This window comes from Panthera leo, chromosome E1 (genome assembly GCF_018350215.1).
Source record: "Panthera leo isolate Ple1 chromosome E1, P.leo_Ple1_pat1.1, whole genome shotgun sequence".
NCBI classification, from domain to species: Eukaryota; Metazoa; Chordata; class Mammalia; order Carnivora; family Felidae; genus Panthera; species Panthera leo.
In genome coordinates, this window is record NC_056692.1 from 5,764,894 (window position 1) to 5,783,488 (window position 18,595).

General features: G+C 43.9%; 1 protein-coding gene across 1 annotated transcript in view; it reads left to right on the forward strand.

The window, feature by feature from the left end:
- The window catches only part of DNAH9 (dynein axonemal heavy chain 9), a 333,822-nt gene that overhangs the window by 177,277 nt on the left and 137,950 nt on the right, over nucleotides 1-18,595 (forward strand). Inside the window, exons 41-43 of the mRNA XM_042917480.1 lie at nucleotides 203-442; nucleotides 9,515-9,676; nucleotides 14,196-14,392. Of these exons, the coding sequence (XP_042773414.1) occupies nucleotides 203-442; nucleotides 9,515-9,676; nucleotides 14,196-14,392 (599 nt within the window). The remainder of the gene's footprint in view (nucleotides 1-202; nucleotides 443-9,514; nucleotides 9,677-14,195; nucleotides 14,393-18,595) is intronic.

Consider the following 18,595-nt stretch of genomic DNA (forward strand, 5'->3'; position numbering starts at 1 on the left):
TCGTGGGGATATCCAGTGTCAAATCCTGGTTTGGGCTCAGACGCTCTGAGTTCAAGTTCTGTTCTAAGTTCAGGTTCAGTGTGAGAAGTGTGATCGGAATATAGAATCCAAAGGCCTCATAAGAATTCCTCGTTGCTCTACCCAGAGCCCCAAGAGGCGATCTTGACTCTGACCCCTGGCCCCTGCCTGTTCTCTCGTACAGCGCCACTTTAGCGTGCTTGTCCTCTCCTTCCCTGGGGCAGACGCCCTGGCCTCCATCTACGGCACCATCCTGACTCAGCACCTTAAGCTTGGAAACTTCCCAGAGTCTCTGCAGAAATCCAGCCCCCAGCTCATCAATCTGGCCCTCACCTTCCACCGGAAGATCGCCACCACATTCCTACCCACAGCGATCAAATTCCACTACGTTTTCAATCTCCGAGACCTCGCCAACATTTTCCAGGTGAGTCCATCTGTACGGAGACACCCTTGAAAGGCTCACTGATAATCTGGGCCCTTCCGTTCTTGGTAAAATAACAGCACCAAACTCTTATGCAAAGGCGCCGTTCGTACAGAATCATGAACACAATCAGGTAGATGGGGCCACGGGCTCCATGAGGAGGGACGTCAACCAGGTAGAGTGCTGTTTGCCAAAGACATGGTTTCCCAGGACACATTTCTGAGTTGGCTCCTTTGGGTTGGAGAAGGCTCAGCATCTTGAAGAAAATGCTACATACTGATTCCAGCATGCCAAGGAAGGAACGAAAAGAAAGAAAGAGGTAACTACTTTGCAGGCCCTGGTGGTATAGCATTGTTCTTGGGAACAAAAAGAATGTCCCCCGAAATCAGGCGGGATAGATCCGTTTCCTGAAAAAGCCACATCATAGTATTCCTAAGATAGTAACTGCCAGCCTCCAGGAGGCCTCTGTTGTCAAACTCCAGCTTCCTGTCCAGGCCACAGCCATTGCAGATTCTTCTAGCTCTTTCTCCTCTGCATAGCAATGGCCTGTCTCTGCCCCCATTGCCTTCAGTTGCTTGACCCTTCACTGTCAAAACCTCCAGAGGGCAACGCAACAAAGCCCGGTCCCCTCTTCCTCACAGGATGGAGTCTGCAACTTTCCCATCTTGGGCAAGAACCTGTGGAGACCACTTTTTGGACACAGTCCTCCCCAAGTTGGCAGGAAGGATGCCTTTTATACCAAGCAGAGGCCACACCTGTAGGGGGCTGTCAATGCGATCGGGGAGTGAGACGTGACCCTCTGTGGTCAGCACATGTACTTGGAATTAATTACCCAGGACACTGCCTGTCCAGATCCTGAGAACATAGGGCCTGCGTGGTCCAGCCAGGACCTTTGGTTGTAAAAAGCAGAAATCTTCTGACCATTAGTTCAGAGTCTAAGAACTGTGTCTGGAGTGGCTTCACCTAGAGAGACACTGAGCCTCCCCACGTAAGGACCAGTCACTGAGTACACACTTAAGCTACCTCAGGACAACACTGTGGGCCACATACCTCCTAAACACTAACTCTGCTAAAAAATGAGGAAGCAGAGACCCCCAGAGATTCTGTAAATTTTCCTAGGAGCACACAGCCAGCCGGGGAAGGGACTAGAACAAGAAGCCGGGTCTTTGGGTTCCTGGCTAGGACCACTTTCCTGCACACCATTCTGTCTTCTTCATCCGCACTTCTGGAGAGGGGAACAAGCATAAGGTAGTTCAGGCAGCAAGAAAGACCCCACTCCAAGCCCGTAAAGCCTTCAGGTCTGTGGCTCTGAGGCCAGGATGATGGCAAAATTTGTACATGCCCACTATTCTCTCTCCTCTACTGAGTATTAATTAAGAAAGACCTCTTTTATCACAAAGTACCTCTCTTAAATCTCACCGCAGCAGCACGAGGTGAGAATGTCCCCGTCTGTACTTTCAAAGGCAAGAAAGGAGTTAATTGGGTCAAATTCACGTTGCTCATAGGGCAGAGCTGAAGGGAGAAGGGCATTAGATCTGGTTGACCAGAAGCATCCAGCTCCTGCCTGGACAGACGCCTTGTCACCCGTACGCTCTGAAACGCACACTCATGACAACCCTTCGGGACCCACATTATCATCCCAATTTAACGGAGGCTCAGGGAAGTTACCAGCCAGGTGACAGCACGAATGGTCACAAAGGCAGAAAAGCATAGAAAACATCAGTGGAATGCGTAACAGGCGTCGGGCCGTGGGGGATGGAAAGTGAGGGGAAGGAGGTGGTCATGGAGAGACAGAATTGGAAAGATCATTTGAGGCCAGAGTGGGCCCTCATAAAAAGTCTGACATTGGCCTGTAGCAATTATGGAGCACGGTCCTGGGCCTTTTACATCTATTAGCGAATAATTGAATCCTTGCAACCATCGTGCGAGGCAAAACGCGATTATTTCCAATTTGGAAGGGACACACTGAGCCACAGACAAATCAAATGCCTTGAGCATGATCCCATCACTGGAAGGCAGTGTCACCGACATCCAAAACTAGAACATTCAATTACAAAACGCTCACCTCCATATTCCAGCCTTGTTTCAGTGGCGGCCAGCGTAATGTCAAGGAAGCACCAAGGATGGGGGGTATTGGCCTGGGGGCAATGTCTCCTGTTCCCCCTGGCCTATTTTGTTGGCTGGCTCAGGCAGGCTGAGTGGCAACCCCCAGGGCCCTGTTTGCCTGCCTGTCGGCAGCCTGCCAGCTATCAGCCACCTGCCACCACGGTGGGAAAATACATCCCCCACTGGAGCACCTGCCTCCCTGCAACCACCCAGCCCCCGCCCTCCTCCTCCAGGGGGGAGTTTCAGGCTCCCAGCTTGACCACAGCGTCCCCTGCCTACTTGTCTAATGGCCTGATGGAAGCACCTAGGGGGTGGCTGGATGCCTGTTAGGAGCCAGGCATCACCTCCTTCCAGTATGACCTGCAGCTCAGGAATTCAGACCCTCTCTACACTTCCCTCACTCTGTCCTGACCAGGACACCATCTGAGAAAATTCCAAGTGGCAGAAATCATCAACTGCTCCCATCTCAATGCCACACATAACTAAGGTGGGGCAGAATTTGTGCTTGACGTGCTCATGTGGGTGAGTAGCATACCTCACTGTAAGGGACAGTCCCGGAAGTTGGGGTGCCTGGTGGGTACTTCTCCCTGCCCTCTGCATCTCATACGGCTCATACCGAGGAGACCAAAGAAGAAGAGAGGTCGAGATGTGTGTGGGGGTGGGGCCCAAGGGACCTAACGGAATTTCTTCCATTTTTAAAAATACACTTTTATCAGAGTACAACATATAAGTAGGAAAGCCCACAAGTCGTAGGCACACAGCTTGGTTAGTTACTACAAAGCCATCACACCTCTGTAACCACAAGAAATGGATCAACATCTTCAGATCAAGAAATAGAACATTCCCTTGGGGCACCTGGGTGGCTCAGTCAGTTAAGCGTCTGACTTCAGCTCGGGCCATGATCTCGCAGTTTGTCGGTTCAAGCTCCACATCAGGCTCTGTGCTGACAGCTCGGAGCCTGGAGCTGCTTTGGATTCTATGTCTCCCTCTCTCTCTGTCCCTCCCTTGCTCATGCTCTGTCTCTCTCTGTTTCTCAATAATAAACATTAAAAAAAAAAAAAGAAATAGAACATTCCCGGCATCCCTGAAACTCCTTCTCCTTTGTCCCTTCCATTTGGTTTTTCCTCCCCTCCCGGAGGTAAATACTATTTGGATTTATAACACCGTAAGTTCTTCTGGCCTGTTTTTGGACTTTATGAAAACAGAATCATAGGGCAAATATTAATTTGTATCTTTGTTCAATAATGCATTTATACTTATATATACAATCATGTTATTGGTAAAAAAAAAAAAATACTAGTAATAATAATTTCTTTCTTTCCAGTCCTTAAATCTTACAATTTCTTTTTCTTGTCCTATTGTGCTGGCTACAACTGCCAGTATGATGTTGAGAAGTTGAGAGAGCTGCCTCTTGTTGCATTCCTAATTTTAGGGAGAAGAGCTTTTAATAGTGTGTGATGCTTACTTTAGGTTTTTGTGGATGCTCTTTGCCAGATAGAGAAACTTTCTTCCTGTGTGTAGTCTAAGAGTTTTAACCATGAATGTATATTGAAACTTAAGTGGTTTTTCTGTAGCTTTTGTAATAATTATATTAATTTCTTTCTCATTGTTTCTGGAAATGTGATAAATTACATTGATTATTTTTTATTTTTTTTTAACATTTATTTATTTTTGAGACAGGGAGAGACAGAGCATGAACAGGGGAGGGTCAGAGAAAGGGAGACACAGAATCTGAAACAGGCTCCAGGCTCTGAGCTGTCAGCACAGCGCCCAACGCGGGGCTTGAACTCACGGACCGTGAGATCATGACCTGAGCAGAAGCCGACCGCTTAACTGACTGAGCCACCCAGGCGTCCCTACATTGATTATTTTTGAATCTTAGCTCACCCTTGCATTCCTATGATGAACCCAACTTAATTCCTGCATGTTGAGCCTTTTATATTTTGCTGGGTTCCATTCTCTATTTTTTTAAATGTTTATCTTGAGCGGGGGCGGGGGGGGGGGTAGGGAGAGAGAAAGAGAGAGAGGTAATGGCAGAAAGAAAGGAGAGAGAGAATTTCAAACAGGCTTCACGCTGTCAGTGCAGAGCCCAAGGTGGGGCTTGATCTCATGAACCATGAGCTCTTGATCTTAGCCAAAATCAAGAGTCAGAGACTTAACCCACTGAGCCACCCAGTCACCCTCCATTTGCTATTTTTTAACATACTTTTTGCACCTCTGTTAATAAGATTGTCCTGTAATTTTCCTTTCTTCCAAATCCTAAGGTTATGAAGTCCTCATAAAGTGCATTGGGAGGTGGTCTCTCCTTTCCTACTCTCTGGAAGATTTTGTAAAACACTGTAGTGAGCCTTCTTCCTTAAATGTCAGAAGAAGTTACTGATGAAACCATCTGGAGATTTTTTATGGCCAGTCTTATGCTCTGAGTTCAACTTTTTTCGTACATATTAGACAATTCAGATTTTCTATTCATGTGTCAGTTGTGGTAAGATGTCAATGTCATCAATTTCTACCTTATTAGCATACAGTCATTTATAATGTCCTGTGATTATCTTTTAGATATCTGTTGTATCTGACATTATGTCCTCTTTCTTAAAACTGATACTATTTGTGCCTTTTCTCGTTTTCTCTTTTTCTCTTTTATCGGGCTTATTAAGGAGTTATCAATTCTGCTAATCTTTTCAAAGAAACTGAAAAGTATATCAATTTTTTTTACCTTGTTTGCTGTGTCTATTTGATATCTGCTTTTATCTTATAAATACTGTATAATCTCTTTCTTTAGGTTTGTGATTAGTCTTCCTTTTTCTAACTTCTTGATGTGTCTAGTTAGATCATCAATTTTTAGCCTTTCAGCTCTTCTAAAATGTTCATTTTAAGGCTATGAATTTATCACTATTTATTCCATGTATCATGCAAACTTTTATATGTTGTATTTTTATTATCATTCACTTCATAATATTTCTTAATTTCCCCTGTGATTTCTCCTTTAGCTTATGGGATATTTGGAAGTGTATTGCTTTGTTTTTCAAAATTGAGAGATTTTCTAGTTACCTTTCTCTTGTTGAAGCTCAGCTTAATTTCACCATTTCAGAAAATATACTCAATTATTTTATTCATTTGAAATGTGAAGTGTGTTGAGACTGGTTTTATGTCCCAAGATATGACCAATGGGCACTTTTTAAATGGTGCATTCTTCAGATGCCGAGTGTAGTTAAATCAGTATGTCAACTAGGTCAAGCTTGTAAATCATGTCATTGAAATATCTTATATCCTTACTGATTTTTTTTTTTTTTTTTTACTATGTGCTCTGTCCATTTCTAAGAAAAGTATGCTAAAATCTCCCACTGTTGTTGTGGACATATCCATTTCTCCTTTTATTTCTGTCACATTTGCTTTATATGTTTTGAAGTGGTGTTATTAGGTGCACATACATTTAGAATTAGTATATCTACCTAATGGACTGCCCTTTTACTTATTATTAAATATCCTGCTTTATTTTCAATTTCTTATTCCAGGCTTTTTTTCTTATATTTAATGTATATCTCTTATAGGCAACATATAGTTGGATTTTTAAAATGTAGTCTAATAATCATAGTCTTTTAATGAAAATATCATGTTCATTCATATTTGATTTTATATAATAATGAATTTAGGATTAAATCTACTTATACTGTTTGTTTTCAGTATGTTCTAGCTGTTCTGTGTTTTCTTTCCCCTCACTTTTTGTATTCTATCAAACTAATTACTTTTTGTTTTTTATTTTCTCCCCTCTTAGCATGCAGTACATCTTTTTACTCTTCATCTAATGATTATCAAATGCATCATTTTATTCTTTTGTAAATGAGTACTTTATCAATTGCAAGGGTCTTAGAGCAATTTACATCCCTCCAATTTGATTCTATTCTTATTTTTAAAATTCAGTGTGTATTGAAAACCCACAACGCATGAATACTTTTGTCTTTGTCAACATTTACTTAGGTTTACTCACATATTATCTTCCCACTTCCCCTATCCCTGGTGCATTTCTGTTCTTCCATTTGGAGTCATTTTCATTCTACCTGAAGCTCTCCTTTAGATTTTAGTGGTGTTTATATCTGCTAGAAAATAATCTCTCTGTTTTTATTTAACTGGATATGTATTTATTTCTTATTTTTTAAAAGAATTGGGGGGGGGGGGCGCCTTGAGTGGATCAGTCAGTTAAGTATCTGATTCTTGATCTCAGCTCACATCTTGATCTCAAGGTTGTGAGTCCACACCCAATGTGGAGCCCAACTTAAAAAACAAAAACAAAAAACAAAAAAACAATTCTGGGAGGGGGTTTAGAAGTCTAGGTTGGCAGCTATGTTTTTTCAGCTTTTCAAAGGTATTATTCAACTGTCCTCTGGCTTTCATTGTTTCTACTGAGGAAGTCTTAAGTCTTACTTTTCCTATACAGTACACATAGTTTTTTTTCACTTGCCTGCTTTTGAGATTTTCTGTTTGTCTTTGATTTTCAAAATTTTCACTATTCCCAAGATTTCTAAGTGGTATTTTCTGTATTTATCCTGCTTAGTGTTTGCAGCACTTTTGAATCTTGATGTCTTTTCTTTTCAGGTTTTTTTTTTCAGTTTTAGAGAAGTCACAATCAGTATCTTTTCAAATGTTACTTCTGCTTTTTTTTTTCTAGTATTCTAATGCAAGTATATGAGACCTTGTCACTGGGTCTCATATGTCCCTTATGCTCTTTCTTTTTTCTCTTAGTGATTCAATCTGAATGTTTTCTACTACTCTCTCTTCCTGTTCACTCATTTTCTTTTCAATTCTGTCTATTCTGCTGTCAACTCCATTGATTAAGTTCTTAATTTCAGTAACACTAATTTGGGGTAATTTTTAATTTGACAATTTCCATTCGATTCATTTTTAAGTTTATTTATTTTGAGAGAGAGAGTGTGTGTGAGAGAGAGAGAGAGAGAGAGAGAGAGAGAGAGAGAGCACGCGCGCATGTGTGTGTGTGAGTGAGCAAGGGAGGCACAGAGAGAGAGGTAGAGAATCCCAAGCATTTTCTGTGCTGAGAAGACCTCACAACCATGAGATCACAACCTGAGCACCCCTGATTCATTTTTAAAGGCTCCACTCCTTTGATGAAATTCTTTACCGATGTCCCCTAATTTCTTGGTCATTTTAATCATAGTTTTGTTAAAGCTCTTGTGTCTGATAATTCCAATACCTAGATCTTCTGTGGGCTGTGTTTTTTCTCCCTGATTTGGTCATGTCTCCTGGTATTTCCAGTAATTTTTGTTTGATGGCCAGACATTAGGAGTTTTAAAATCTGCAGGAGTGCCTAGGTGGCTCTGTCAGTTAAGTATTCAACTCTTGGTTTCGGTTCAGGTCCTGTTCTACCAGGTTCATGAGTTCAAGCCCTGAGTCAGGCTCCACACTGTCAGGGCAGAGCTATTCAGATAATTTGAGGGTTTATATGATGATATTTTCCTTCAGAGATTACACACTTCTGCTTCTGGCCAGTAGGTATCAGGGATTGAGGAGTTGAAATTGCGCTCGTTTCTGTGAGGACTGAATGATTGTGACTCACTCATACTCCTGATGTATCACCATTTGAGACGCTCCCCTGAGGTCTTTAGCCATGAACCCCTTCTTGCTAATCCCTGAACTTCAACTTTCACCCTTCCTACCACTTGAGATGAGGTAACTTTGCTCAGCATCTTAACCTTTCACTTGTCTGTCTCTCTTTGGTTTCTGAACCTATGAGCCATTACTTGTGAATTGGAAAATGCCTGAAGGAAAAAAAAATAGTACCAAATTCTGGGTTCATCTTTCTTCCTTCTCTTCCCTATCGTAGCCCCTTGAGCCCTCACTGCCTTGGTGACTCCCTAATGCCTCTAAAACGATGAAGCTCTGAAGATAAGTTCCCTATCTTTTGTAGTTGACTTCAGCGGATTGGTTTGTGATCAGGTATTCTGCCACGACTAAAAGCAGAAATCTCGACGTAGGGCACATCAGAGAAAGTGCTGTTGGACAGGAAAGGAGGTGCCATGGAACACTTCAAGAAAGAGATCACACTTGAACTGGATCTTGAAATATGAGCATAGCAAGAAAAGCAAAAGGCACGAAGGCACAGAAAGTATGCAGCGCCAGAAAACAACTTGACTTTGGTGAAACCGAGATCTAGATTTTATGGGAAGTGGTGATCATGAGGAACTAGACTGGTAGTCCTATTACAACCAGAACTTTCTGCCGTGCTCATCCTGTTGGTGATGAGGGATAATTACATGACCCCTTTTCCTCATGATAAAAAAAAAAGTAATTGGGGGGAAACACAGGTACAGATGAGTTTCAAATTACAGGACTTGTTGAGGTCATTCAGAGACTCTGATCTTGGTTGTCTCCAGTTTTCAATGAAAAATGAGGCTGAGACGTTAGCTAATCGTAGCAGAGAGGTGAGGTGACAGAGAAACTTGAAAAGGATAGTAAATGTTTGGGATGATCCCTGTGGTATACGGAAGGAGAACCCTCTAAAGATGAGTAAAATGGATTACTGACCTGCCAAGGTTAGCTAGAGTCACCCTTTGTGATCGTTCCGATTTTACATAAACAGTTGTCACCTAGACTGGTTCTCAAACCGGTACTCAGGGAGTTGAAACACGGCAAAGAGGCCACCTGTCTCCTCACTGTGGCTGTTGGGAATGCGGTGATCAAAATTCCAGGTCCTTAAGGTTTTGAAACCTTGCTGAGACCACATCCTATATATATGCCATTAGGTATGCTTCCTGTCTTTCTGAATCCCAGTCTCCACATTATACCAAATGGATGTAGTAAAAGTTATATTTTTGTAGAAATTGCTTATCATGGTGGTCACATGAGTTTTACCTGGCGAAACTTCTGGTCCAGTACCTGTCACGTACCTGGCTTAATAAGTTGTAGCTGTTGTAGTTTTAATTTATTATTCACATTATTTTTGGTCTACTCTCTATAAAGGGCATTCTCTTCTCCTCTGTGGAATGTGTGAAATCCACACAGGACCTCGTAAAGCTCTATCTACATGAATCAAGTCGGGTTTATCGGGACAAGCTGGTGGAAGAAAAGGACTTTGATCTTTTTGACAAAATCCAGACAGAAGTGGTCAAGAAAATTTTCGATGTGAGTATTGCCCTGAAAAAAAAAATTGCTATATATTTGAAAAATAAATATTTCTGCAGACGATCACCCAAATGATAAAATCTAGCTCAGAAATGGGGTGAGGTGGGGGGCGGGAATCAGAGATTAGATAGGGAAAGAAAATCTATCATTATTTTGCTGAGGTGAAAATGGCAGGACAAGAAAAGACATAAATTACCATAGAATTTCAGTGTTGGGAGGGTCTGTGGATTTCATGTGATCCAATTCCTTGTCCCATGCTTGCTCATGTCAGTAGCATTTCTCAGATTGGTCATCCCAGTGGATGCATCCTTGAAAATGCATAATCTCATCTTTCCCTGGGGAGCCATTCTGGAGCCACTAATGACTAGAAATTTGAAGCGATTTATTTTATTTATTTTATTTTTTTATTTTGAGAGAGAGAGAGAGAGAGGCAGAGAAGGAGAGAAAGAATCCTAAGCAGGCTCTGTCAGCATGTGGGGCTTGAACTCACAAACCATAAGATCATGACCTGAACCAAAATCAAGAGTCCGATGTTTGACCGACTGAGCCACCCAGGTGCCCCTGGAAATTTGGAACAATTTTTATTTTTTTTATTTTTAATTTTTTTAATGTTTATTTATTTTTGACAGAGAGAGAGAGAGAGAGAGACAGAGCATGAGTGGGGGAGGGGGAAAGAGAGAGGGAGACCCAGAATCTGAAGCAGGCTCCAGGCTCTGAGCTGTCAGCACAGAGCCCGACGTGGGGCTTGAACTCATGGAACGTGAGATCATGACCTGAACCAAAGTTGGATGCTCAACCAACTAAGCCACCCAGGCGCCCCTGGAACAATTTTTAAATTCGGAAGCTTTGGAACAATTTTAAAGTCTGGAATTTTTTTCTTTTTCTTTCTTTCTTTTTTTTCTTTCATTTTCGCTTATTTGAGGAGAGAGAGTGTGTGTGTATGAGCAGGGGAAAGGGGCAAAGAGAGAGGGAGGGAGCATGCCAAGCAGGTTCCACGCTCAACACAGAGCCCAATGGGGGGACTCGATCCCATGATCCTGGAATCATGACCCGAGCCAAAAACCAAGAGTCAGTCGCTCAACCGACTGAGCCACCCATGCACCCCAGCTGGAAATTTTTTCTAATGATGATCTAAAATTTATTTCCCTGTCCACTCATATTAAGTCTACATGAAACACCTTCAAATATTTCAAATAGTATGTCTTGTCCTTCCTGGGTCTTCTTTCCTCCAGACCAAATAGCCTCTGTTCTTTTAGCCACTTCTGACATGGCTTGTTTTCAAACCCAGAGAAATTTGCCATCATCTTGATTACTTTTCCATCAGTTCCCCCCTCTGAGATCGTGGTGTCTGATTTTTCGTCTCACAACCCAACTGGGGTCTGGCCCAAAGCAAGATCATCATTCCCTCTTCTTACATACTATAATTTTGTTACCATTTCCCAAAATTGTCCTCCTAAACTGTTGAACTACAATATACCTTAGAAAGAAGGTATCCATGATAAAAATAAGTTGAGAAAGTACTTCATATTCTATCCCTCTCTTGGAAATACGTCGTGCTTTCAGCACATTAAAGCCCCCAAAATCTTGAATAACCCTGATTCATTTGTCTATTCTGACATGTATGAGACCCTCAAACCTTTTCCATTCATGAAACTTACTAATAATTTGCAGAACAAATATTCCACAGAATATGCCTTGGAAAGCACTGATCCACGAACGCAGCCTACGATCATGTTACACTTCTTTGTGTCACAGTTACCCCACAGCTAACACTGAGCATTCTGGAAGTTGACCCAAACTCCCTAGTTTCCACTCAAACCACTTGTCCTCTCTCGAACTTAGGAATAACCAGAACTTGTATTGAAATGTACCGTGTTTCCCTGCTCGCCTTGTTGGGTCTAGCACCATATTTTGTCCTGACACCAACCTGGGTCTACCTCTGAAGATACTTAGAGTGCATCCCAACCTACATGGCAGCCTTCTGGATCTTGGACAGCATTTTTAAGGAATTTATCTCAGCCTGCTCTTTACTAATATGAACACCCTGAAATGCCTCCCCTTACCATTTTTCTGTGCCCCGCTCTCACATCTTAGATGCCCTTCTGACCATTGTAGCATTTGCCAATTTATGTGTTCATGGTTGGCTCTGCAAACACACCTTGGCTATTTTCTCCAGCCGGTCTGAGCTGGCACTTTAGACGGACAACTCTCAGCCTTTGAAATCGAGGTTCCTCTGTGGGTCTGTATCCTAAGGACGCATTCTTTTTTTTTTTTTTTTTTTTTAATTTTTTTTTTAACATTTATTTATTTTTGAGACAGAGAGAGACAGAGCATGAACGGGGGAGGGGCAGAGAGAGAGGGAGATACAGAATCGGAAGCAGGCTCCAGGCTCTGAGCCGTCAGCCCAGAGCCCGACGCGGGGCTCGAACTCACGGACCGCGAGATCGTGACCTGAGCCGAAGTCGGAAGCTCAACCGACTGAGCCACCCAGGCGCCCCAAGGACGCATTCTTTTGATCATAGACCCAGATATAATTAATACCATTATCCTTCTCCAACAACCTCTGAAATGCCATCCAGAATCACCTCCAGCCGCATGAAATCTTGGTATCAAAGGTTGCCGGATTTCCACCAAGGAAGTGACACGGTCCTGTTTCCACCATTAAAATCTTAACGTTCTCTGAGAAGTGGCCCTTGTGTGATGTGGCGTCACTATGAAGAAGTCTTTGATGCACCGGGTGCTTGGTTTTCCTCTCCCTCCTGCACCGCCTGGCTCTGATCAGAAAATCTGAGACACATTGTTTTGTTCATCAAAGAGTCTTTGTAGAGTGGGCTTTTCAGAACTGCACTTCAGTCCTTCCTCTGCTAGATCATTCATGTAAATTGACTTCTATCAGGACCAATTCCCAGTATATTAGCCCATGTTCAAACTGGGTAAATGTATTCCCACATCACTTCCCCCACGTGCTTCCTGCAGCTAGCGAGAATGGCTCGCCTGCATTTCATTAAATCTTACCCGAGTGTCTGGGCATTTACTGCTCATGTGTGGCAAAGGCAGAATGGTTTAAAGGCTTTCCAGGGCCCTGAAATCGCCTTCAAAATACAATAGCTCTTTGATATTTAACTCTTGCCATTTCATTCTTCTTATAAACCAGTCCTGGTTTCTCTGTCCATGTGACTGTCAAACTCACTTCCCCTCCGTTAAGTTTGATGCATCTTGCCCATGGGCTTACAAAGCCAACCCTAAGGGACTCATCCCCTGGGTAATGTCCTTGCTGATAAACAGCATGTGTGTTACCTCTTTGGCAGGTGGTTCTCCCAGTCAGAACGTTGGGAGAAAAACACAATGGCAGTGGGGATAGTTGCTTATAATGGTATAGCACTAGGAAACCTGTGTTTTCTCAACTTCCTTCTGCCACCTTTCTTCCTTTCGAAGTCTCTAGCATTCAGGTTTCGGTAAGTAAGTATACAATGGAATACTACTCAGCAATGAGAAAGAATGAAATCATGCCATTTGCCACAACGTGGATGGAACTGGAAGGTATTATGCTGAGTGAAATAAGTCAGAGAAGGACAGATATCATATGTTTTCACTCATATGTGGAACTTGAGAAACTTAACAGAAGACCATGGGGGAAGGGAAGGGGAAAAAAAACGGTTACAAACAGAGAGGGAGGGAGGCAAACCATAAGAGACTCTTAAATACAGGTAACAAACTGAGGGTGGATGGGGGTGTGCAAAAAAATAAGGAAAAGATTAGCTGCCTCTTTGATGCTTGGAGGGCACCTTGGTGGTAAGGAGACATAGATACCATATCTTTTTAATTAATTGAATTGTACTAGGTATTCATTAAACATGGTTAGGTCTGCCCTGTGGGCAAGAATTAACACACAATAGGCTCATATCTTTAGGAAAATTGTGTACCATGTACACACAGGGGGCTCTCCTGTGAATGAATCAATCACCTAAGGATGGCTCATGGCACATTTTTCAGAAACCAAGTTCTCTGGGCTGAGCCTGTGAAGCTGGGGCTGGTAGCCTACAATGGGGTGTCTCACAGGAAACAGGAAAGGATATTTTAGGACACTACTGTGGATTGGGAAGCAGGACTTGTTGAAATGGGTGCGGGGGAGATGAGGCCACTGGTGCATGGACCCCTTCACCCGGCACTGGTCGAAGAGCCACTGCTTAGCGTAATCTGTCCCTGTGTCCCCATCCATTCCTCTGCCCAGACACAGGCTCTACCTGTGTATGTGGGAAGGGTCCCTACCACCTTCCGGTTTCCACTCTCAGCCCACAAGGAATAACAAACATCACTCATGACTTCATGGAACTAGTAAATGAATGTTAAACATCCAGTTCATAGAAGCTTCTCAAGAAAAAGAAAGTGTTGGAAGCAGGACTGATACTTAATTTGCAGGGTGTGTTCAGAGAGAAAAAGCACATGAGGGGTCTTCAATCTGTATGGAACCAGAATTGAGTCTGTAAGGAGGGTCCTTACGCCTGTGTCCCATCACCAGGGTATCGATGAGGCGGCGGAGCAGACCCGAAGCCTAAACATATATTGCCATTTTGCAAATGGCATTGGTGAACCCAAGTACATGCCTGTACAATCATGGGAACTTTTGACCCAGACTCTGGTGGAAGCCCTGGAGAACCACAATGAAGTCAACACAGTGATGGACCTGGTTCTCTTTGAGGACGCCATGCGCCATGTGTAAGTGTGCTTCCGTTCTTGCCTTTCCTCAGTTGCCTCGTCTTCCCAATGTCAGAGGTCTCATGTGGGCATTTGAGGACACCTCCCTAAAACCAGGAAAAAGCAGCTATGCGTCTGCCCTGAAGGTCAAGATGGCGGCCGGTAGAGCAACGGCTGCAGTGTCTGCCACTGGCCCTAGGGGGCAGCAGGATGCTGAACTCAGGCAGCACTGGATGTATTTCCTTGTGTGTCATTTACAAGCCCTGGGCATGACCACAGTGACACCAAGGGAAAATTTAAGGTCATAAAAGACGCACCAGAACAGCTCAGGACCCATATCCCCACCCCATACCGGTGGAAGGGCCAACTTTAGAATAATGAGATTGAAGATTTTTGTTTAAGTGCTCACAGATCTCAACAATTGAATACCCTTCTTAAATGTTATTGCCATCGAATGAATCACTGAGAGTAGTCACCAAGCCTCCCAGACGATTTATACTCACACCAGTGCTGTCCCTGTATTGCTGTACATTCCCCGGTTCTATCACACCTACCATCCTTCCCTGCCTTCCAGAATCTTTCCACCCTGCCCCCTGGTACCCGTGCACTTCAGCAGCAAAACCCACCTCATCTTTACCTTCTCTGAACCTCCCCTCATTGATGATTCCGAGTGAAACCTCACTGACCCCTGAGTGGAGGAAAGCTGTTTTGGCTTCCCTGTTCTGTGTCCCCCCAGGACCTAGCGAGAACTAAGTACCCTCCTTCTCCCCCACCTCATTTCAATGGCACATTTAAACCATGTCTCTCTTTATCCTTTACAAACCCCGCTTCTTCTAAAGCACTGGCAACCAGACATTCGTACTCATCACCTCGCCTGTCATCTGCCAACATCCAGTTCCCCCCCAACACTTACCGGCTGCCTGGGTGCTTGGACCGTCTTCTCAACTACATCTTTCTCCATGGATGGCATGGGTCTTGTTAATTCCTGTGGTTGTTTCTTCCATCCCCCACCTCAGCCACTCGCTCTCATGTTCCTACCCTCGCACTTCCATCATCGGTGATGATCCCATCTCCACCACTGCCATTTCGAACATCCCTCTCTCTGACTCGTACCTCTTACCCTTCCACTCACCTGCTCTACTTCCCATTCCAGGTATCCTTTCTTTACCCAGTCTTATTGAGATATAACTGACATATAGCATGGTATAAGTTCAAGGCGTACAACGTCATGACTTGATATACGTGTATAACACAAAATGGTCATGACAATAAGATTGGGGCACCTGGGTGGCTCAGGTGGCGAAGCGTCCAACTCTTGTTTGGCTCTGGTCACGATCTCACATTTACGGCATCAATCCATGCATCGGACTGTGCACTGAGCATGGGGCCTACTTCGGATGCCCCCTCTCCCTCTCTCTTTGCCCCTCCCCCTTCTCAAAATAAGTAAATAAACTTAAAAAAAAAAAGATTAGTTAACAGTCATCACTTCTCCTAGGTACCATTTTTTTTCCCTTGTGATAAGAGCTTTTAAGATCTGTTCTCTTAGCAACTTTCAAATACACCATACAGCGCTGTTAACAGGAGTCGTCGTATTATATGTTACATCCCCAGAACTTATTTATCTTCTATCTGGGATTCTGTACCTTTTGACCACCTTTACCTGATTCCTCACCCCCATCCCTCCAGTCTCTGGCAACCACAAATCTGATTTCTGTGTGTGTGCGTGTGTATGTGTTAGATTCCACACATAAGTAAGATCATATGGTATGTGTCTTTCTCTGACTTACTTCAGGTGGTGTAATACCTTCAAGGTCCTTCTGTGTTGTCCCAGATACAAATATTCCAGTTACTCTTAAACTTCATCAAGACTTCATTTCATGGAGCCAACCACTTTCACAGACTCCTTTGTCCCTCTGCCTACCATGCCTTTTCTGTCCTCAGCCATCATAGACTCCCATCATCCTGGTACAGGCTCCCCTAACTTTCCTGGCATAGCATCCATGTGACAAAACCCCATTCTAGTCAAACCCCACTGTCGTCTTATTCCACACCTGCCCCCTAAGCATCTGAAGATCGTGGAAGAAAAACCACAAAAGTTTTGGCTTGGTTTGCTTCATATTTTCAGCCACACCTACCAAATGGGCCCCTAACGTTGTGGAAACTCCACCTCCCCTACCCTGGGCAGTTTGCTCTCTTGCCCTGCCTGTGGTAATTGCATCATGTAGTTTTCTGTTCTCAAGCTTCCAGCATCCTTCTCCTCTCTCTGTTCCCAGTTAATGAGCACATGTCTTACTTCACTGCGATAGTGAAAGCAACCAGGAGAGAATCCTCTCATCTCCCCATCATCAAATCTAACAGCCTATCTTCATCCCTCCTGCATCCCACCCACAGATTGTACCTTCTCTACTGTCTCAGCAAATGAACCATCCCTGTTCCTACCTGAGGCCAATCCCTCCATGTGCATTCTGGATCCTGACTCTTAACACCTTCTAGGTGACTTTCTTCCTTCTGAAATTCAATTATTCTTTCTCCCTCCTTCCTTCCCCCCCCTCCCCCTCCCCCACCACCTCCTCCTTTCTCCCTCTCTCGCTCTTTCTCTTCCCTCCCCTCTTTGCTCTTGTCTCCCCTTACCCCATCTTCATTGATTCAGTAATTGCTTCATCATATGCATCTACATACAAACATGCCAGATCATCCTTATCAAAAACAATAAACTATCCCTTCACTTTTACATCTCTTTCCATCTCCTACCCCCATTATTTTTTGCTCCTGTTCATAACAGCATTCGTCAGAGTGGTTGTCTGTGCTTGTCATACTTTCTCACTTCTCATTCTCTCCTTGACCCATTTCTTATCAATTGAACAAATAAGTTCTTATCAAAGTCACCATGGAGCCACCTCTTGCGAAAGTCAGTTGTCACTGCTGGGTCCTCACCTTGTGTAACTTGACTTCCCTACTGCATTTGTCATGAGTAATCACTCTAGTTGTTTGCATCCATCCATCCCTCCATCTATCCAACCATCCATCCCTCCATCTATCCAACCATCCATCCATCCAACATGTATCTATTGAGTAGGCATAGTATGAGTGCAGGGATCTTTGTTTTATTCACTGCTAGATCTCTAATACCCAGGACAGTGTCTAGAACATAGCAGACCAACAAAAATTCTTAGCATGTCATATGGCATAGGTGATGTAGAGAAAACAGGGAAGAGGGGACAGAGAGTGCTGGGGGCAGGGGGTTGATTGCGGTCTGAAATAGGATGGTCTGGAGGACCTCTCTGGGGAGGCAGCATTGATGTGGCACGTAGGAGCCACCCTGAACACAGAACTCATGTGGGCCTAGTGCATGGATCTTCGCATAAGTCATTTCATGTAGTCTCCACAAAAACCCTGAAGAAAGTAAGGTCTGTCATCCCTCCATTACACATGAGGAAGCTGCAACCCAGAGAGATAAGAGAAGTTGCCTTGTGCCACACTCCCCAGAAACAGGTAAGCCAAAGCTTACACTAGGGCCCTGTGGCTCCGGCGTGTGTGATCTGGGCTTTCACACTGTGGTACTTGTTCATCTACTTTTCTGTCTCTCCCGGGCCAATGTGAGCTCCTTGTGTGCGGACTCAGTCTTGCTCACGGCTGAATGCCCAGTACCTTGGACAGCGCCTGGTGCCTAGTAGGCGGCCAGTAACCAGGGTTTTAGGATATCTGTTCAGTAACCCTGGGCACCTTCAGTGGACACGTCCCCTCCTCAGTAACAGCTCTCAGAGCCTGTGTCATCGTCTTGGAATTGAGACAGATCTTTGTCCTTTCAGGGTAAATTTCATTTGAGAGAAGAGCAAGTGAATTCCGTCAGTGCAGTTTCCAACATGGGTGATCAAACTGACTAATTCTGTTTATAGGAAAAAATAAGGCTATGAAAACTGGCTTTTCTCCTGAGACCCCTTAACAGGCTCCTAAGATGGTTTCCAAAGAGAATCTGGAGCTGCATTAGCAATGGCAAAATAACTGGAACAATGAACTGCCTTGAGGGAGGCAGTTCTCAAGATTAAAGTTTATTTGGATGTATAATTTCACATACATTTGTTTAAAAATATCAGTGTCTCACAACTTCATCTTTGCACTGCCCTCCCCTCCCCTCCTCGGGCTCCTCACTCCCCTCTGCTGCCCCTACCAGCCAGATAGAGCAGAGGCATCCCCTCATGCCAGAAAATGGAATCAACAGCGAGA